Genomic DNA, 22,522 nt, shown 5'->3' with positions numbered 1-22,522 from the left:
TCACATGCACTGGATCTGGTGCAGTGAATGCATCACTGATAAACAAGAGACAAGTTCAGGTGTGCAGTAAGAGTTTAATGTTTTCCACTTAACATTCATCAATTAGAGTATTATGATAAAAACATCTATTTTACTTTTATGTACTATATATTTTAACTTTTGTTTTAATTTGAGAAACACAAGATAAGAAAAAAGATAAATATTTTAAAACTAGGGCTGGGACTTTAACGCGTTCATTTCAATTAATTAATTATGGGGAAATTAACGAATGAAAATTTTTAACGCATTTTAATCGCACTTTGCACCGTGGAACGTTTCTCAGTGCACGAGTTCCAGGCATACAGATTATATCGACGCACAATGTCCAAATTCAGGGGCTGCATCCTTCGAAGGACCCGGCCCACCTTCTTCGCAGCCCACATAGTCCGCAAAGGCCGGAAGCTAGCCTTCATATCAGCGTCACTGCCCTCACCTCTGCGTAGCTCATGTCGCTGTGAGTGCGAAGCACAGCTGTGTAAAAGCAGCTGGTTAAACGGAGAATAAACTTTTTCTCCTTTTTGTGGTTTAATTTTAATTCTTTTATTCAAAATAAGCTGTTAAAACAAGCATGACACATTTCAACATCAAGGAATACAGCTGAGCTAATGATTAATTTCCAACTATATTAAGTGAGACATTAATGTTGAATAAAACTATCCAGTTATGATGCTTAACTTTAATTTCAGGTGTTTGCTTATCACAGGAGCACTTCCACCCTTCATTGGTCTGTGTAGTAGACTGGTGGGAAAATAAACAACATTTTGAAGTTTAAGCTTATGTATATTGATTCATTCATCAACCAAACGTAAATTAATATTTATCATGTTAAATATTAAAATATGATTAAAATGCGATTAATTTTGATTAATTAATTACAAAGCTTCTAATTAATTAGATTAATTTTTTTAATCGAGTCCCACCCCTAGTTAAAACACTTTAACATGAATCAGGAAGTCAAATGATGTTACATACTTGCCACCAGTAACTAGAAATGGGGCATTTTTCAAAAAGAGCTATTCACTATGCTGTAAATGTTAAATGGACTGGTGCACTTTCTTACTACAGACCTCAATCACTCATTCACACAAGTGCTTTATTCATCTGAGCCTAAGCATGTTTAACCTAACGTTTACACTCCAATGGATGCACTGGGGGCACCTCAGGGCTCAGCATCTTGCCCAAGAATACTTTGGCACTCAGGCTGGAGGAGCCACAGACTGAACCAGTGGCCTTCTGATTAGTAGATGACCCACGCTACCTCCTAAGCCACAACCTCCTAAGCCACAACCTCCCTGCTGTGCAAATTTCAAAAACATCGTTGGAAAGCTTCTAGTCAGCTAGCTGCAATAGTGGAATGGTCTTGTATGATTTCATAATGAATTTGCTGTGTGCGTGCGTGCGTGCGTGCGTGCGTGGGTGTGTGTGTGTGTCCCTGACACGCTATACAGCTGGGTGTGGTAGTTACAAGAGTGGCAAGTTATGTGACAAGATGAATGGAATATTAACTGTTAAAAGCTTTACACCTTTTATACCCTAACACCTTGGATTTTTAAGGCCCCTCCCATGTCTCTGCTTATAATTGATATTTATTATCATGATATTATATTTGTATGCCAAAGGGTGAATTATTAATAAGAGTTCTTCTCTTATCCCTCATTGTTTTCATTTAAACTCTGCAACAGTTGTTATTATTGTATATTTGATATTCTGCATATGAGAGTAAGTGATGGACAAAATATTTACTTTTGGTTTAAATTTTTGTAACTCCTCTTTGTAAGCACATCCTTCTGTTTAACTCTTAGTTTCACTGTGTGATTCTGCTACTCAGGGTTCCTTTACTGTCTTCATGAGTCTCTGTAAACTTGCCAATAGAAGGATGTGTGTAATATATTTCATGATATCACATGGACATAAATGACTAAAAATGCCATTTAGAAAAATTTTTATTTCTTTTTTATCATGCTGGTACAAATAAAACAAAACATGTTTGACATGGGGGGGGGGGTTGTATATCAATTCAACCTATAATATTAATATTTAATAAAATAAGAAGCCTTTTCTTCCTTTGACTGCTGTTTTTCTTAGAACTTTCTGTTATTCCTCATTTGTCCACTAGATGCTCTCGTGAGTTTTTCACTCTTCCTGCTGAACACTTTTTTCCATCCACTCTTACTTTGTGCTGTATGGAGGAGTTCTGGATAATGAATGGGATGTTAAGTTCACTTGAATTGTTTTGTGTCTACATGAAATATGATAAAATATCCACTCCCCCTTTTTGCTTTAATGGCAGCAGAACTCAAGCTGTATGGACTCCACAGGTCTGTGTAGACCTGACAAGTCTTGTTATCTGAGAAAGGTGGTCTAACATAAATGCATCAGTGCTCCTGTGAATATTCTGGGAGGCTGAGTTCAGGTAACTTTAAGAGAGGTCAGGAGTGACTCCATCACAGTCAGCACTCCATGGCCTCCTTTGGTTTTAAACTTGTAATAGTAAAGCTGCGTGCTGCTTCTCTTAGTGAGGGTCAACATGATTTGATGTCAGTGTGCCACTGCAAAAAACTCACACTGATCTGAATATCCAGGTTTTCACTGTGGGTTTCATACATGGTAGTGCCATTCTTTCTGCTATTCATTTCCTTATGATCTCCTTTCTGTTCCTGACATACATCTGAAAATCATAACAGAATATTTTTTTTCTCAGTCATCCATTGTAAAATATACCAATACTGGCATATCTCTGTGAATAAATGCTGAACTGCTGACTCAGTCCTTTGATCGTTTGGGTCTTCTTTATGGTACTTTGCACACAGGTTCAGAGCGCCATGCACCTTTCCCTCAGAAACCTCTCGCCTTGTGTTACAGTCCTTGAAATGGGCTGAGGGATGAGGAGAATAACAGCAAGTGTTCAGGTGAAAAACACAATTTACAAAAAAAAAGCAAATTCACATTTAAAACAAGATACTTCAGTCTTAACTGCAGAGACTTGGTGCTCAATTGTTTTTTTATTTGTTATCCTTGTCAGATCTCTCAACCCATTTGACTAGACAGCTATTAAAATGAGTTTCCCATGCTGTGTGTCATTTCTTCTTTTGATTCTAAAACCTAAAAGTTTCAGTTATTTCCTGGTTTATATAAAAATAAGACAGATTATATTGTATGCTGTGTCAGTGTTATCGAGAGGTAAGGCAGGCAGGTTGAGGACCCCAAAGCAGGACTCCAGACAGAACATGACTTCGGTTTCCTGCACCCTTCCTGGGGTGGGGGCTGGCTAGTGGTTCAGGGCTGGGTCAACTGCTTCCCCTTGGTCTGTGGCTTACTGAGCCTTGGCCCTCTGGGGCTCTGGGGCTCTTGCCCTTTGGCTGTGGGGGCTCTGTCTGGGGTCTCCCTCCTTCCTCCTCTGGGGTGTGCACACAGTTGCCACCAGGATGTGTGGCCTCAGGTCTTCTGAGCTCCTGGTGGGCTTTGGATGTCCCGGCTAACCTGGGTCTTTCCCTTTCTGCCTCTAGATCCCAGGAGAGCAGAGAAAACAGAGACAATAAATACACAAGGGATAATGAGACAACGGAAAACAGCTGGAAAGGACAGGTAGATGGAATGATACTAATGAGGAAAGGCGAAAGCAAAACTAAACAAGTCACACATGGAACAGAGGACTAGGAAAATAAAACAGGAAGTGTGATAACTAAACAGGAAAGACACAGATACATGAATAACACAGGAGACCTGACACTGGAGGGACCAAACACTGAGGGAGAAACTAACCAAGCACCGGAGAGCAGGACTAAATATACTGACAGAAGAATATGCAAACATAATGACACCAAGTGAGTGTGTGTTATCTCCTGATATTCTGGGAAAACAATTCGATTCTTGGCGTTATCTTTATTTTTGTAACTGATAGTCAAATTCAAACACAACACAAAATACTACTGTTATAGTTTATTTATAATTAATCATTTTATTAATGATCAATCATGTGAAATATAATGGATTATTAATAAATATGATCTATGCCAGTAATGTGAAGTACTTTAGATGTGTTATTTTACACCCACGGTGGCCAAGACAGAAAATTTCACACTAACACGACACACCAGAGCGAACTTCTTCTTTTACAAGAACAGCAATCGAATACTGGGTGCGATCACAAAAAAAATTCACGTTTCTCATTTCCCTTGTATGACCATTAACATACACTTTTTAGTAAAAGGGAAGTTTGAGATGATTGGTTGTGTTCTGGTACACACAAGAGAAGATGGTTTAAAACATTTCTGAACTTTTATCATAGAAACTTCAGTTGTCCATCTCCTCCAGACTGAAGCAGCTACACTGACAACATAGAAAGTCCGTGTGATCAGACCAGGTAAGACCTCTTCACATCTAATTGTTTCATTGTTCTTTTATTTTGTTGTTTTATCTTCTATGATTTAACAGATAAACAGGCTTTTGAAAACCTTTGTTTTTCTGACTTTCTACCCAATAAAATCAATTTATTTATGAAGCACCTGATGTAAAAAAAAAAGTGCGAATGAGTCGATTTTGAACTGCTTTAAAGGTTCAATATCCAGCAAAATAATGTAAAAACAAATGATTGTGACCAGTAGATAATAGATTGGTAATAAACTCCATTTGTCTCATTAAAATTGATCTCCATTGATTCTCATAATAAGCAATGAAGATCTACTTAATGTCTAATATTGTTCCGATTACAGTTTAAGCAACTGACTGTTTGTAAGAGGGCTGCTTAAACTGGCAGAGTGAGCTGATGAAGAATGAGAGGAACTGAAGCTTTTACTGTAACGCCTGAGTGATTTCCAGTAATGGGCAGGTGTGTCAGCAGAGGAATGTGTCGACAGTCAAAAAGGAAACAGGAAAGACAGGATAGATACAACTGGAGGAGGGAGAGAAAATACAGTTTTATAACATAACCAACCTTAAATATATATGTATTTAAACGGTAAATGTAGAAATATTTAATTTGCAGTGCTCTATAATTAATAGTTACTTAAGACTTGGCCATCATTGTGTGCACCTCTGTTTAATAAACAAATAATAGCTTATTAAAAAAGAAACCACAACAAAAGAAAAAAAAGACCTTGAAGTTGCTTCATACAGACCTTCATAGCGTTAAATATTTATTACATTCTTTTTGAATTTGCGAATGAACGCACCCCGAAACATTTTTTTTTCTTTCACACTAGATAAAATGAACGTTGTCCTTCTCACGATCATGTGCACTCTTGCACTTCCTCATGGATCAAATGCAATGATGCACAATCCAAGCAGAAGCTCCACACTGGTGGACTACAACAATCGTCCATGTCAGAGGAACTATAACAACAATGCATTCAACAAATTTCTTCAGAAGCACATCCTTCAGAAACCCTTCAACAAAAATTCGGAATGGGCATGGGAAACGTGAGTTAAAGGCATCTATCTATCTATATATCTATATTTCTATATATATATATATATATATATATATATATATATATATATATATATATATATATATATATATATATATATATATATATATATACACTATATGGTATAATATAGTGTAATATATATACACTATATTATACCATGCGGGTACTGGTGGGTTGGACCCATCTCCAGTTCCACCACAGAGCAAAGGTTCCTACTGGATTGAGATGTGGTGACTGTGGAAGCCATTTGAATACAGTGAAGTCATTGTTATGTTCAAAAAACCAGTTTGGGATTTGCTTGATTACTTGAGTTTTACTGCCCAAAGCAGTCAGGCCATTCTCTAATCTCTGGTGTTTTCACTGAGAAACTGATGCCTGATGCTCACTGATGCTGGATATTTTCTCTTTTTCTGACCGCTCTCTGTAAACCCTAGAGATGGTTGTGGAAGAAAATTCCAGTATATCTGCATTTTTGAAATACTCAGACCAGACCGTCTGGTTCAGTCTGAACACCAACTGTGTTCAGTATGTTCAGTGTCACTTAAATGCCCTTTCTTTCTGATTCTGATGCTTGATTTGAACTTAAGTAACCTGTCCTGACCATGTCTACATGTATTGAGTTGCTGTCATGTGACTGGCTGATTAAATATTTGCCTTTACGGGCAGTTGAACAGGTTTTCCTAATAAAGTGACCAGTAAGAGCTGTAATATAATTATTTTTAGGATTTTCATTTTCATTGTCCCACTTTTACTTTCTATTTTTTAAAAGTAAATGTCTTACTTGGCAATAACACAGGACAACGGTGTCATTCTTCAGGTACTTGAAGAAGAAAAGACTCTGCCACAGACCTGTGCAGTCCTTCATCATGAAGAGCAATGAGAATGATGTGGTGCAGATCTGTAACGGCTCCGGCTGGCGTGTTCGTGATAACTTATGCATCAGCGCCTCGACCTTCGAGGTGTATAATATTGAAGTGAACACCTGGAACTGCAAAGTTGAAAGGATCGAGAGAGGCACAAAGTATGTGGTAGTGGCTTGTGACAAAGTTGGTAACCAGTGTCTCCCTGTTCATTTTGAAAAATACACAAACCAATGGCCAACAACTGAACGCTGTCATGCTTAGCTACATGAATCCTTTTTTGCTCACATAAAAATTGTGCTGTTTTTGCTCTTTGGCTACATTATTTTTCATTATTTGTTTTGTTATTTCAGTCTGGCCCCCCAGCATTTAGAGAGATGAGCAAAAATATGAACATATTTCTCATGAAAAGGGAACATTTCTTCAAAATGTATTTTCTACTAAAGTTCATTCGCAGCTGTAAACAAAAATGCATGAAAGCTCTTATGATGCCATCATAAATTAGGCAATTTATTTCGCAACCATAGTCACCATTAGTGAAAATGTTTAAGCTTTGCTGTGATTCTGTCTGCTTTGATCTGCATGTTATTCCATCTGCACTGCTCAAAAGTAAAACAAAGATTTTTGTTAGCTTTTTTGTCATTTTGAATCCAGGCCTCGCAGTGTTGATGATTCTGGTTTCCAGTGACTGTAATTTCTAAGTCCACAGTGTTCTGGTCATTTTCTAAGAATTTGCCATTCTTTGTTATTCATGAACTTTAGTTTTGGATTACTATTGAAAGTTGAGTTTTTAGTATTGTCTGTATAATTCTTCTTTCATTCAGAGTTCTGAGAGAATAGTTTTTGTGTTTACTGTTATTCTGATATCAGTCTAGCCTCCTTAGTGCTTTCTTGTTGTCCCTGTTTTTGTGTTAGATGATATCCTGTTTGGATACTTCCTGTTTTAGTTTATTGGTCATTTGTCCCTTTCCACTCCCCCTGATCAGGCCAAACTGTGCCTGTATGTATATATAGCCCCAGTTTCTTCCTGTTGTTGTGGTGTCCTATCACTGTAACACCATGCTTTGTGTTATCAGCATGTTTTTTTTTTTTAGATTGTAGTTACTTTCTTTGAGAATTTTTGCACTTCTTCAACTTTGGCTTTCAGCTTGAATAAAAGGTCAGTTTTACATCTGAGTGAGTGAAGGAGCACTTTTGCAGGGGTGAAGAGGGAAATGCATTAAAACACAATCTGTGCATGTAACTCACTGTGAATGCCATACAATGCAAAATATTATTTTATAATTATTTTATTAATGAGCAATAATCCTTCATATGAATGATCATTAATAAAATAATAAATGTGATCAGTGATGATCATATTTTAGCCTCCTGCCTGCTGCTCTTTTTCATTTTCTGTTTTTCTATATTTTAGTTTTGTTTGACACCCACAGTGGGCAAGACAGAAAATTTCACACTTTCACTGTACGCACAAGAGTGAACTTCTTTTACAAAAAGGGTGATCAGATATCGACACTGTCAGGCCTCGTTTACATGACAGTGTTTCCAGTGGAAACATCATGTTGCCGTTGTCGTTTTCGAAAAGTGACGCATTTATGTTTCACGTTTACATGGAAACGCAAAGACGCTGAAAACCCTGCAGTTCCTGTTTCCAGGCCACAAATTGGTGGTGTGGATATAAGAGCTGCAGCCATAGAGCACATGTGCAAAAAGCATCGTTTTCACTCCGTTCTCATGTAAACGGGAGGCTGAAACGCATCAAAATGACACCGTTTGCATTTTGAAACTGTCTTCTGTAAACTGACAGTTTTACAGACAGAATTTCATCCTGTCTTGTTACCTTGATTATGTTCTGGTATATTTTGCTCCCCAGGTGTTTCCACTCCCTCTGATTAGTCCAAATTGTATGTATATATAGCCCTGGTTTCCCCTTATCCATTGTCAAAGTATCTTTTAATCCTTTCTGTTATCCTGCCTTGTGTGTTCCGAGCCTGTTTCTGGATTTATTGGATTGTAGTTACTTTCTTTGAGGATTTTTGCATTTCTTCAACTTTGACTTCCAACCTAAAAGTAGTGATGGGTAGGTGAAGCCTCATAAAGCTTTGAGGTTTTACATCTGTTTGTGCCCACAAAGACTCAAAGATTGAAGGCTTCATTCTCACTGCGAACAGTGACATGTGGTGGCTAACTGAAGTCAATGAAACCTCAAGACTGCAACCATAACTCTGAAGATTCATTTCAATTTGCTGATGTTCCTGTTAATTTCTACTAATTGACAAACACATCATTATACATCAAAATGAACTTTTTGTTGTTATATTTCTGGTAGAATGTTAAAGTCTCTAAATCTTCAAATCTTCTCTCTGAAATAAATATATAAGAAAATGCTAAAAAGGCATTACTATGCAGACACTCACCAACAACATTGTCAAAACACAGTTCAGATTAAACTTAATGTAAATATAACAGAATATGAAGAATAAAATGTTTGTGCATGTTCATTTCAAGTATCCACAATATAGGAAGCATTAAAAGTTTTAGTTAAAAACACTGGACCAAAGACAAATGGAACAGGAGATACCAGGGAAACATTTTGCTGCAGCTTTACAACTGATGTTGGGTTTGGATGAAGAGATTAAGTTTGATTTATAAGTCATTTGGGATGGTACATGAGCAATGTTTATTCACAGAAGCAAGGTGACAAGCCAGAGCTGTCAGACCAGTGAAACACGTTGGGAAGCCCTGATGACGTCTGAAGCTTCAAACATCATCGGTCACTTACAGTGCTGCTTTGACTCAAGCTCTGGCAGTGTTTTGAATCACTGAGCTTCAGAGCTTGAGCTCAGATAACTGCAAGAAAGGTCAGTAACTAGTCCATCTCAGCTAGTAAGGCCTCCCTTGGGTTTAAACATGTTATTGTAAAGCTGTGTAAAGTGTTTGGGGTCATTATTCTATTGCATTATGAAGTTTTCCCTACAAACCCCAGGGAAGAGCATGTCTCAGAGAGGGAAACAAAAAAAGTGCTGTTTCTCCTTAGTGAGGGTCAACATGATTTGATGTCACTGTGCCACTGCAGTGCAACAAAACACACAGACCTGACTATGTTGAACTCATGTTGGAATATTCCTTTATTCAACATTTTCCCAATTCATTTACTGTGAGCTGTTGCTATGTCAAACCCCCAAAGGTTACCCTGAAGTGTTTTTAAGACAAATATTCTTACTGTAACTACTAGACAGTCTTCTATAAAGACTATTATTCTTGAAGTCATCCCCTGGAAATTTAGCAAATTCTGCATGTTGTTATTGAGCTTTTCTACAATATATTGTCAAAGTATTTAGTCACCCATCCAAATCACTGAATTCAGGTATTCCAATCACTTCCATTGCCACAGGTGTATAAAACAAAGCACCTGGGCATGCAGAGTGCTTCTACAAACACTTGTGTAAGAATGGGTCGCTCTCAGGAGCTCAGTAACATGGTACCATGATAGTCCAGTCACTGCTAAATTTTCCAGTCAGCTGTTAACTGTATAACAAAATGGAAGCAGTTGGGAAAGACAGCAACTCAGCCATGAGCCATGTAAAATCACAGAGCAGGGTCAACGGATGCTGAGGCGCATAGTGCACAGAGGTCACCAACTTTCTACAGAGTCAGTCGCTACAGACCTCCAAATTTCATGTGGCCTTCAGATTGGCTCAAGAACAGTGAACACAGAGCTTCATGGAATGGTTTTCCATGGTCGAGCAGCTGCATCGAAGCCTTACATCACCAATGACAATGCAGTGGTATTAGATGCAGTGGTCTCTGTCTCTGTGCAGTGAGTCTTGGTCCGTCTGAGGGATTTCCCTCCTCCTGTCATTGTTTCTTCTGCTGCTTTTTCCTAATTTTTGACGCTTTGTATAAATTGGTGGTGTTGCCACAGCAGATAATTTTCTTTTCACACACATCACTCTTTGCAATTTTTTTAAAAATTTATTTACAACCATAAAATATCTCCACACGACGCTCTCCTTTCTCAAGCCTTGATCATACTTTTCACGTCACTATAGGCTGCCCAGCACTCTTGAGTCATGTGACCGCACAACAACAAAACACAGCAGAGCAGGGGAGAAGTAGCAAAGAATGTGTTCATGACATGAACCGTGTCTGGACAGACGTGTCCACTTTTGATGAATGGAAGTAACCGAGACAGAAAAAAAAAATAAAACGAAACTGCAACTAAACTAGCACAGATCCCATCAGGTATTCCCTTTGCCCTTTGACACTCGTTTAAACCTGTTTGTGGATATGTACAGTTATATTTTTTGATGAAGAAGAATCAGAGTTTATGTTTGGAGATACATAAAATGGATCTGTGTATTACAAAATCCTTTTTTTTCTTCTTTCTTTCTTTGTTTTAACCAAAAGTTGCATCCATTATTCTGGCTGATGAATCTTATTGATCTCATCCCAATGATCAGTTTCACAGTGCCTGAAAAATTATATACAGAAGCAGAATTAAAAAAAAACATAATTGTCCTTCTAGATTGTGGCCAGCTTTATAGTTTTTGTGTTCAACATTCAGCTGTACAAAATCATATGAGTCTATTATGTGTCACACTCAAAAAGAAAAGAAAAAAAAAGGAGTGTCTGCATTCAAAGCCTTACCTGTGTGACATCTGTCTTCGATATGACAGGATCAAGTATTTCAGTATCAGGTGCCACAACCTGACGGACTACATATGTTCACATTGTTTAGAGTCCATTCAGTAATTTTGTTGTCAAAGATTGCATCAGACTTGCATTGATTTAAAACTGCCTGTACTTATGATAAGACTTATTTGCTTGAGCCTCTGTTACAGTATTTGAATTTACACTATGTTAAAAATAACTAAATAAATGGTCCCCTGGTATTTGGTGGTACTTGGTTAGCTATATAAAATCACAGGAGATTATCAGCTGATTGGCCCATTGCTACTTTTTGTAACTGAATCCAATGAATCAATTTTTAATAAAAAAAAAATATTCAATGTCTTCTGTATCAAAGCTTTTCTTTTAATGGCGTTTCCAAAGCGCTGTTTCAAAGTAATGTGTTGCAACTCTTCCTCGGTTCATGAAAAGTCAGAGTTTTGGGATTGATTTGCCTGAAACAAAACTGAAACAGCTGAAGATGTTTTCCAGAGTCAGGAAAGGTGCCACATCACTCAGCAGAGCGCCGAGATCAGGAGCACAGGTAGGCTGCCGGCCAGACAAGTCTGTTATCTTTAATTTAATGTTTCGTTATAGTTAATCAGAAATGGTAACTCCTGCATAAATTGAAAAAATATATTCAGTTACTTTAAGGTGTACAATACTGTCAGGTGAAGACTACAGTGTTTTGAAAATGTAATGGCATGCTGCAGTGATATATATTTGTTGATAGTTACAAAGAAAAATCATTGTGCCTTTGACTTTGTTTAGATGTTGTTTAAGGTCATTTTACATGTATTTTTGTATTTTATAAGTAAAAGATATAATTTTTGGTAGTTTCTAAAGTGTTTCACAGAGTCTGGGAAAGTTATAGAACACAACTCCAGGTAATTATGCCATTGTGCTTGACACTAAAGAAGCAGACAGGACAGTGAAACTATCAAACTACATATGAGTGTGTATGAAGTATGAGGGTTTTTTTTCCTGCTTTCAGGAACAAATCCAAGAGTGCAGTTTACAGTATTTTAACCCCTTCTGCCAAAACCCAGTTTTGAGTGTGTATTCGTAGTTATATTCGAAATGAAAATATGAACATGAATTATATAACTTCAAAATTCATGTTTTATATGTATTATACTAATATTATTAATAATACTAATGCATGTTTATGCAGTGGTATAGCTCTACTAGCATCTACTAGGACTGCAATGATTCCCTGAGCAACTTGCATAACTCAATAAATGAAAATGTATTTGTCATATTAATGCTTTATTAAATATTATGTTATTAATCATTATGCTATAACATTATATAGCTATGCATACTAATTTAATTAAGCTGCCAAAGTTGATCGGGATTATTATAAAATGACACATTATTGTATACAGTGACTTCAGCTTGTAAGTTTTCAGTTTTCTTGTCCTGAGGTGGGTTACACGTTGCATTTTATTTAATTTTAAGTTGCCTCTAACGCCAGGCCTTGCATGAAAAGCTCACTGACACTAAGCTCCACACTGACACACAACTCTCCCTTTTTTAACGTCCTGGTTTTATGTGGCCTTGTGCAGGACTGTACTATATATTCAGTACCACTAGAGGGCGCCCGATCGTTGTCCATTCAAACTCCCAGAACTCCAGGTTGTCATGAATTAAACCATCACTGAAACATAAATGATTTATAGATTTAAAGTCAGACATTTTACAGTAGATCTAATAAAATAAATAGAATAAAATCACTGAAGTGTGTTAACAAATTGAAGCAATCTAATTCAAAGTGCACTAGTATATTAAACTTTGATTCAAGTTTCTCCTGTAAAGTGGAACAAAGAAATAGGGAGTAAATCAGGATCCAAATATATTAAAAAATTCATCCTTTCTTTTTGATACAAGGGCAACATTTGTGACATAGAGAAAAGCATGTCACTTCAAATAATTTGGGGAAACACTTGCTTTACTGAACATTTTACATAGTGCCAGGGTGCAGTCTATACCGTGGCTTTAGGTGAATTCATGTTCAATTTTTTTAATGGTCTGAATAAAAAAATTGATAATTTATAAAGCTCCTGATTTATGATTTATGGATCACTGTTGCTGTTTAGAAGAAATTAAATATTAAGAATGAAAGGCAGGCTATGATGCTTGCTGTGTTTTTACCCAGTATGGAGGAGTGAAGAGGTGTGGTGAGATGTGTGGTGATATAGAGCAGGAGACGGGCACTCTTCATTTCAGTCATATCATTAGTGCTTTTTACTGAGACATTTTTTTGGCAAGAGCAGTGTTTATGTTGGTTATTAACGTGAATTAGTGATGAATCCCATTAACGGGTAATCACACATTACTTATTTTATTCTGGATCTATGAAGATGGGGGGGGGGGGGGGGGGGCACAGCAAGAAAAAAATAACATTGTCACTCCAAATCTACTAATCACATTTCATGGGCAGTACATGTCTTTTCAATGGCAGCTTAATTCCCACTGGCTTGTTGTTTGCATCTTATCTGTCTCCTACAGATACTCAACTCATCCAACATGGAGCTTCGGGTTTGCCACTGTGGCTGGTCCAGTGTCACAACTTACCATGGCCTGAGAATTCACCAGGGAAAGAATGGATGCACGCCAAAGGGAATGAGGATCCCAGAAGATGGACAATTAGGTTTCCATTCCTTTATGGAACCTCAGATCAGAGGAGCACCTTCTATGTTCATGCATCATAGGAATTCTAGTGAGTCCACTGATGTGTTTGTACTGTCATTAGTTTCTGTTGCTGCAGAGGCTGGGCATAAATATCTAACTAAACTGCTGTTATCACAATTTACAGTGACAATACATTTGAGCATTTTTAGCTAATTTAGTAGAATATTTGCCCCAATATCAGACTTAAATCAGTTAACTCCACAGTATTATCATTTTCACTGCCTCCAAGATTACTAAAAATATACCACGACCATCTTCTTACAGTTTTGAAACTGACATTTGCACAGAGGAAACAAAGAAAAAAACACTTAGTATATAACTGTCCCTTGTGAACACACACATTAAAAAGCAGAAAAGAATACATGCAAAGAGTGAAAAAAAAAATATCTCAAATATATCTCAAACAAATGCAATATCAATGTGACGAGAGCAAACAGGAATGCTGGAGAGGTCAGCAGGAAGAATCTCATCAAAACGACACTGTAAACCCGGATAAGTTCAGTCTACTTTTAAAAAAAAAACAAGGTAACTCGTTGCCTTAAAATTTTTAAGTAATGAAGCATTAGTTGAATAAGTGCAGTGGACTATGTTCAGTGTACTTGAAGCCCTTTTGGAATGGAATGAAAGATTGAAGTTGAATGCATGTGGCAGTATTCCACAAAATGGTTTATTTCCAACATCAAAAATAAAGCACTAGCTTAAACCACACGCTACCGAGGAACACCATCCCACGGCCACACAGAAGTACGGTCTCTCTCTCACTCTCTCTCTCTCTCTCTCTCTCTCACTCTCTCTCTCTCTCTCTCACTCTCTCTCTCTCTCTCTCTCTCTCCACAGAACAATGAAGAGAGGGTAACTTAACAGTCACAATAAGCAAGGGGTGCCACCATGTGGCGGTACACAGCATTACAATAACAGTGACCATTACACGCCCAATTTTCTTCTGTCTCAACAACGCTCATGGACACAAAACTGATCGTAGGCTGCAGACTAAAAACAAAATGGAGGCCTAACCTTTCCTAATGTGTACAAAATCAAGTTCCCTGTACAGACAACAGTAGTGGCCTCTCTTTTTCTGATAAAGAAAAAAAAGACAAACAAAAAGTAATAAAACAATCAAATACATTCACAGTATTACAACATGACTACACTTTGAAACCAGCAAGAGCACACATAAGCTCAGTGTATGAAAACAGTGCATGCACCATGCACGCTGGATTTCGCATATATATTGTGCTTTTGTTCACTTACGCTGCTCCACTGCTGTAGCTTTTCCACACTGTGTGGTGAACAATCTGTTTCTCAAGACACTTCTTGGCGATCTGATGGCATACGGGACATCCGTCTGGTCTCCCACCTCGATCGGAAATCTCGTGTGACTTCTGCATTCTCGCGAGACTAACAAGTTCCAGCAAGAATGACAACAATGCTCCACCAGGTGGGGCTATTTAACCTCTATTTAATCGCTTCCAGCTTCACCTGCCTACATGTACTGTAGAGTTTCAGTAACTGAAGATACTTAGTTTAAGCAATCATTCGCCACCCATTTATTTAACTCAGCTTGTTAAATATTGTTACTCCATTTCCAATTGAACTAAATTGTATGTTCTAATTGACCAAACTTTTCTTTTATAGTTCTTAAAAATCAAAATATGTCTTCTAATTAATGAAGCTGGGTAAATTAAATATATACAGAAATTTTTATTAAACACATCTTTTTCCATCCATCCTCTTCAGGTTTGCGGGGGGGTAGGGGGGTGGCTGGGGCCTATCCCAGTTGACGTGGGGCGAGAGGCAGAGTACAGGTTGCCAGCCTGTCACAGGGCCAACACAGAAAGAGACTATCGGCAATTTAGAATGACCAATTAACCTAACCCCAGTAACTGTATGTCTTCAGATTGTGGAAGGACACCCACGCAGACACAGGGAGAACATGCACACTCCACACAACAAGAGGCCTGGGCCAAGGGGGAATCAAACCCAGACCTTCTAGATGTCATTATAGCTATGAAGCAGCAGTGCCAACATCACACCACCATGCTGCCTAATATAGCTTCAAACCAATATCATCAATCTAGTCTGTTAAAACTGGTATAAACTAAATTTTTGGCGGGTGCAAAACCTGATGATATTAAGTTGTTTGAATTCAAACACATAATTGCAATAAGAGAGACCATTTAAAATGTGCAGTCTACTCAGAATTGATAAGTAATGTAGCAAAATGACAGGTGTTCAAGTAATATAAACTCAGTTTATTTCAGTAGAAGCTGTTGATTGGACTTAAAAACACAATTAGAATAAAAAAGGACATGAAACAGCTCAGCTTATAATTAGCAAGTTATGTTCACATATTAGGCAATTTTAAGTGATATGAACTCAATATTTTTAAGTCGAATCAAAATCTGGGTTTACAGTGGACAGAAGACCAAAAATGTTTTTCCATCATCAGGCTTCATCCTCCAGACTGAGACGTTGAAAAGGAGCATGGCTCAATTTAATCTTTAACCATTTTCTCTTATAGTGGCTGAAAGTCAGAGAGAACGGGAGAGAGAGCGAGAACGGCAGCAACAGCTGGAGAGAGAACAGGAGAGAGAACGGGAGAGAGAACAGGAGAGAGAACGGCAGCAACAACTGGAGAGAGAATGGGAGAGAAAACGGGAGAGAGAACGGGAGAGAGAACAGGAGAGAGAACAGCAGAAACAACTGGAGAGAGAACGGGAGAAAGAACGGCAGCAACAGCTGGAGAGAGAACGGGAGAGAGAACGGCAGCAACAGCTGGAGAGAGAACGGGCAAGAGAACGGGAGAGAGAACAGGAGAGAGAATGGGAGAGAGAACAGGAGAGAGAACGGCAGCAACAGCTGGAGAGAGAACGGCAGCAACAACTGAAGAGAGAACGGGAGACAGAACGGAAGAGAGAACGGGAGAGAGAGAAGGCTCAAAAGCTACAAAAGGTACTGCAGTTTTAATAGTTATTACAACAGTTTTAATTAGTAACAGGGTAATAAATAACTAAAGGGTCACTGACCATAAACAAAGCACAAGGTTGTACCACACAGCAATTCATGTTGTCTAATAAATCCAAGTGCCAGCAGTGCTGGGAGGTCCAGTTCAGTTACTCAGATTGGTTGAAGAAAAGCTGCACAGGCAGAAACAGACTTCAGTGTGTCTGCACACTCATCAGGGGTTCTACACACCTTACCGTTATCCAGATACACTATTAAAAGTATCTTTTAAAAGTGTACTTTACTTTTAAAAGTAAAGTATATTAAAAGTATTCGCTCGTCTGCCTTCACACGCATTTGAACTTGAGTGACATCCCATTCTTAATCCATAGGCTTTAATATGAAGTCTGATGTTGGATGAGAAGCACTGACTCATCCCAAAGGTGCTCTATTGGGTTGAGGTCAGGACTCTGTGCAGGCCAGCCAATTTCTTCCACACCAAACTCGCTGGTGTGCAGTCATGTTGGAACAGGAAGGGGCCATCCCCAAACTTTTCCCACAAAGTTGGGAGCATGAAATTGTCCAACATGTCCTGATATGCTGAAGCATTAAGAGTTCCTTTCACTGGGGCCGAGCTCAGCTCCTGAAAAACAACCCCACACCATAATCACACCTCCACCAAACTTTATACTTGGCACAATGCAGTAAGACAGGTACTGTTCCCCTGGCAACCACCAAACCCAGACTCGTCCATCAGATTGCCAGATGGAGAAACATTTGTCACTCCAGAGGACACGTCTCCACTGCTCTAGAGTCCAGTGGTGGGGTGCTTTACACCACTGCGTACCAAGGCTTGGATGCAGCTGCTCAGCCGTGGAAACCCATTCCATGAAGCTCTGTGTTCACTGTTCTTGAGCTAATGATGTTTAGAGGTCTGTAGCGACTGAATCAGCAGAACGTCAGTGTTTTGTTTTTTCGTGAGTTTTTTTTTTTTTTAAACCAGGCTGTGAACAAGCTTTTTAATTCTGTATAGGCAGGCATTTGAACTCATCACAGGCACAGCTCTGTTAGAGCAGCCTCAAGTGGCCATGAATGGAACTGCATTTTAAGGTACTTCATTGGCCGCATGAATTATATGCATTAATAGTTAAGTAACAAGTTAACTGCAGATATAGCGCCACCACGAGGTTAATTTTTGTACTTTCAAGTGAGGCGCCTCATGCAATGTCATAAACTTTGGTACAAGACAGAAACTTGTAACGTGTGACTCTTCTATCAGATAATTCAACTCTATGAGCAGACTCAGACAAGAACTAACATGACTGCAGGTATGACACTTTTAAATTTTACAAACTTTGAGTATTTTACATGTCCTTTCTCCTCCTTGAAGGCAAGACAAGAAAAGATGAAAGCTGATTTATTGCAGAAAATTGATATCAGAGAGCACAAGATGGCCGAAGTCAGATCGTCTGAAATAGATTGCAAGGTAAAGCCTGCGACAGATGTTTCTTACTTCTTTCTTTTTTGCTTTGACATTACTTTAAAGCATCAACTATCACATTTTTCAGGGTAGTTTGGATGCCGAGTGGCTGGAGATCAATGACTTCTTCACAGAGGTGATCAAAGTTGTGGAGGATGCTAAACAGAAAGCGCTTCAGTCTCTGGAGGAGAGGTTGGTCCTGTGAGGCTCAGTCGCAGTAACTCTTTCAGTCCATCAGTGGAGAACAGCTTAACATCACCACAGGGATCTTTTGTGGTGCTGTGGTGATGTATCTTTTCATAAAACAGACTCCCTTGTGCACTGTGTTTTTTTTTTTAGGAGACGGAAAGTGAAAAGAGATGCGCAAGATCTCGTCCAGAAGCTGCAAAGAGAAATTGATGTGCTCAAAAAGGCCATTGATGAGTCAGACAAAAACCCAGACTTGGAGGTGAGTCCCATCTTCTGTTTTTTAATGGACCATAGAAGCATTTAAAGTGGAAACATTTCATTTCGGCACCACCAGTTCTGCTTCATTAAACTCATTAAATTGAATCTTGTCTGTCACAAGCTGATGTTTACCCTCTGCGCACACACACACACACACACACACAGGTTTCTCCTCTGATAGGCCTCAATGAATCTACTGACTGGAAAAATTTATGTGACGACACTTCACTCTCCTTCGGTACCCTGCGAGCTACGACCTCAGCCACGATGAAGCAAATTCAGCAGGAGATAGAAAAACTTTCATCCATCGGTGAGTCCTTCAGTTTGTCATAACTTGTATTAAAATTTGTATATAAAATATTGCTACTTACTCAAATTTCTGTTTCCACAGAACTCAAGAGGATTTCTGCATTTGCAGGTGGGTATTTCAAAATAAAAGCCTTATGTTAACATAAAAATACGGTGATTGTTCTACATTTTCATGGTGAATACACACACAGTTACAAGCACAATTTAGTATGTAATTTTCTAATATAAAATAAAATTCATTTAGAAAGTAATGGCAAAAGTCAGTTTGTTATGGATAATGTATTTTTTTTTTAACCTGTGATGTACTGAAATGATATGATACAAGTGACTGTGGTGTATTTTGATTGTTTTGGCGACTGTTACAGAACTTTCTTTGAAACCTTCCCCACAGTAATTGGTCTATTCATATCTTTCTAGAATGTCTCAGCTGACTTCAGATATTTTACAAAGAAAAAATTATTATTTTTACAGACATCAACACATTTTGCTTGCAGAATCAAAATATTTGTCCAGAGTTTATTTAAGTTTGAATTCAATTCAATTCAATTTTATTTATATAGCACTGAATCACAACAAACAGTTGCCTCAAGGCGCTCAAAGTTTGGTGGTTGAATCATGTTAATCTAGCCAAGGCTAAAACTGGTCTTACTAATATCCCCATAATAATACTTACGTGTGTGATTAAGCTCTTCATCAAAAAAGGGTGTATAAAAAGAAATAAGGAGTGACTTTTATTTATTGGCCTGTGTGTGTTGAATTAAGGTCAGTCCATCACCCTCATGATGTTCCTACTCTTGTACTTACCACATGATTCTGTTTTCTTTAATCAAATATATTCTTTCTCCTGCAGTGGATGTCACACTGGACCCAGCTACCGCACACCAAAGCCTTACGATTTCTGATGATGGGAAAAAAGTGAGAAATGGTGGAAAGACAGCGAAAGGTCCTGATTCTCCACAGAGGCCTAATGAGTTTAGTGTCCTGGGGCTCAACAGGCTAACTTCTGGGAAATCATACTGGGAGGTGGAGGTCAGCAAAAAGAATGGGTGGGTTCTGGGCGTGGCGAGACGTAATGATAACCGCAAGGGGAAACTCTTCCTGAACCCTGATAACGGTTACTGGGCTGTTGTACATTATGAAGACAAAAAATATGCAGCCCGGACAGTACCACCCATGAACCTTTCACTGAAAGAGAAACCTCAGAAGGTCGGGGTGTTTGTAGATTATGAGGAAGGTCTCGTGTCCTTTTACGATGTGATGTCTCAGTCTCACATCTTCTCATTCACTGAGTGCTTGTTCGGTGGTGAGATCCTCCCGTACTTCAGTCTGCATCTGAAACAAGATGAGAAAATCACTGATCCTTTGATCATCTCTGCTGTGCAAAAGCGCTCATAATCACATGCACTGGATCTGGTGCAGTGAATGCATCACTGATAAACAATAGATAAGTTCAGGTGTGCCGTAAGAGTTTAATGTTTCTTCTGGGTTTAAATTCAGTTTTCACGCCATCGGGAATTTGATTGTCTGGGTTTAGACATTCTTTTTTGATAATAACACTAATAATGAAGGTACTATGATGAAGAGATCAGTGTTTGAGTTTTGTTTAATCACTATACAGCAATGCAAATGTATACATACTATGGAAATTAACTTGTGTTTCGGGATCCCCATCTATCGAGACTGGCTATAAATGACATTTATTATGTGCAGATGGATTAATTAACAGGGACTCTTCTCTTTCCATTACTGTTTTCATTTGAACTTTGCTACAAATAGTTGTTATCTTCTCTATGACCATTTTTACAAGATGGGTTACAGGATATTCAATTCTCTTTTTAGCTCTGTTTTATGTAACTTCATACATCTGTTAAATAATTTGTCTCACTGGGTAGTTTAGACAATGTAAACTGAGGCTTTTTCTACTGTGGTGTACATGAGTCACTTTTTTTTCTCTTTGTCACAATGTTGGAAAAAATAAAACAATAAACTATGTTTGACTTTTTTTTTTTAAATCTATTTAATCCAAACTTTAAATACACTTACATCCCCTTCTCTTCCTTCAACTCCATAGCCTCTTTGGTCCACTCTTTCTTGATCTTCCCCTAAACCTGTGCTTCTCATACTGTGGGTAATGACAGGTGGGGCACAAATAAGCTGGGAGAAAAGTCATGTGGCACAAATGTTGACCAGTGGATTAATTCTCATGGAGGAAGTTGTGCTTCACAGCCAATAGGTTTATTGTGGTAATTTTCTATAGCATTTTCTCTAATGTAGCATAACTCCCAAGCCTTTTTGTTTTAGTTTTTTGGTTTGGGGGACCTGAGCTTGCTGGGAGCAGGTAAATGTGAGTTTTCTAAAGCAATTCTTATCCAAATAGTTTTTCATTCATAGTCTCCCACCTTTATGCCGGCTTTATTTATGCATGACAATCAAACAGTTGTTTTGTCAGTTCCTAGTTGGTGGTGAAGGTGATGTCATGCTGATGACTTGCACAGACGGAAGTTCTTATCAGGTACTCGGTGCCCATGTTGCTCAGACTTGTGGATTTGTTTAATGAATTTAGATTCTTGCCATTTCTCTTAGAGATCTTTGTTTCCACAGAGGATCCCAAATGTCAGATTACTTTGTAATTACATTGTATTAAAAATATTTAACTTTGGTTGTAACCAATGTTTTGTTTTGTTTTTTAGCCTCTCTGCTTGCACCCATAGATTTGAACTACCAAGCATATTCATGCCGAGTGTTACAGCTTTGGTAGTTGATCACCTCTCAGAACCATTTTAAGTCAACTTTCTGGCACCAGGCATCCATGCAGGAGAGCTAGCAACTGCAGGAACACTGATGTTTGACTCGACCTCTGACTGTCACCAAAAAAAATTATTCCTTTTGTTTTTTTGTTTTGTTTTTACGCTTGAATTTTTTTTTTAGTACAGTGAAAGTAAATGGATTATAAAAGTTAATTTACTGTAAGTTTTTGACTGGCAACATTAATGGTGCAGTAACCTGTAATTCAACAGTTTCTCGCTTTTACTCATTGTAGCCTTGTAAGTATTAAAGACTAACTTTTTATTGTTTTGACGTCATTGTGCTGATAGCTGATGATGAACGGCTGTATGTTATAACATTTGTTTTTTGAGTGGTGGCTACTTCCGCATGAAAAATAATGACTATCACATATTTTGTTGCTGAGAAAAACATGGATAGACTTTCTTAACTAGACCTGGGAGTGCACCATATGTTTGGTCTCAGAATTGGTTTTGATTTTAAGCATGTCTGGACTGTTTTTTTAAGAGGTTTTGTTAATTACCTTAAGTACTGCTGGAAAAATAGTGCATATTAATTAACAAATTATATTCCCAAAGTAAAACACTGAAGAATCTTCTCTTCTTAATTACTTCAAAAGACATATATGATTAATTACCAGTAGTTACTAACAGTGGATTTATTATATTTGAAAACTTTAGGTCATTTCTGTTAAGTAAAGACACAAATACTGTAACATACAAACTTGTGCAAACTGAACTCAATTAGAAGAACAATCCAGACCTTATGTAACTTACACGTGTTAGGCAAGAAGACGGAGCAACAAGAACACAGAAGACGAGGGAGAGTGAAAATAAGAGAAAGCTTAGAAAGCAGCAAAAGTA

General features: G+C 38.1%; 1 protein-coding gene across 1 annotated transcript; it reads left to right on the top strand.

Moving 5' to 3' along the window:
• The first annotated feature begins 11,515 nt into the window (after nt 1-11,515).
• LOC115797027 (zinc finger CCCH domain-containing protein 13-like) lies at nt 11,516-20,797 on the top strand. The gene is made up of 9 exons (XM_030753509.1): nt 11,516-11,546; nt 13,514-13,724; nt 16,218-16,648; nt 18,030-18,125; nt 18,208-18,311; nt 18,459-18,567; nt 18,732-18,876; nt 18,958-18,984; nt 19,726-20,797. Exons 2-9 carry the CDS (start codon nt 13,532-13,534, stop codon nt 20,268-20,270), a joined length of 1,650 nt encoding a protein of 549 aa, XP_030609369.1. The 5' UTR covers nt 11,516-11,546; nt 13,514-13,531; the 3' UTR covers nt 20,271-20,797.
• Nucleotides 20,798-22,522: the final 1,725 nt, after the last annotated feature.

Source organism: Archocentrus centrarchus, chromosome 18, assembly GCF_007364275.1.
Source record: "Archocentrus centrarchus isolate MPI-CPG fArcCen1 chromosome 18, fArcCen1, whole genome shotgun sequence".
Taxonomy (NCBI): domain Eukaryota; kingdom Metazoa; phylum Chordata; class Actinopteri; order Cichliformes; family Cichlidae; genus Archocentrus; species Archocentrus centrarchus.
This window is presented reverse-complemented; position numbering and strand designations above follow the sequence as displayed.

What these genes read in the sequence shown, in the direction of transcription:
- LOC115797027 (XM_030753509.1), top strand. Translation starts at nt 13,532, where the DNA reads ATGGAGCTTCGGGTTTGCCACTGTGGCTGGTCCAGTGTCACAACTTAC. An exon ending in AGGCTCAAAAGCTACAAAAG is followed by an intron (nt 16,649 to 18,029) that starts GTACTGCAGTTT and finishes TCCTCCTTGAAG; the next exon opens with GCAAGACAAGAAAAGATGAA. An exon ending in GAGGATTTCTGCATTTGCAG is followed by an intron (nt 18,985 to 19,725) that starts GTGGGTATTTCA and finishes TTTCTCCTGCAG; the next exon opens with TGGATGTCACACTGGACCCA.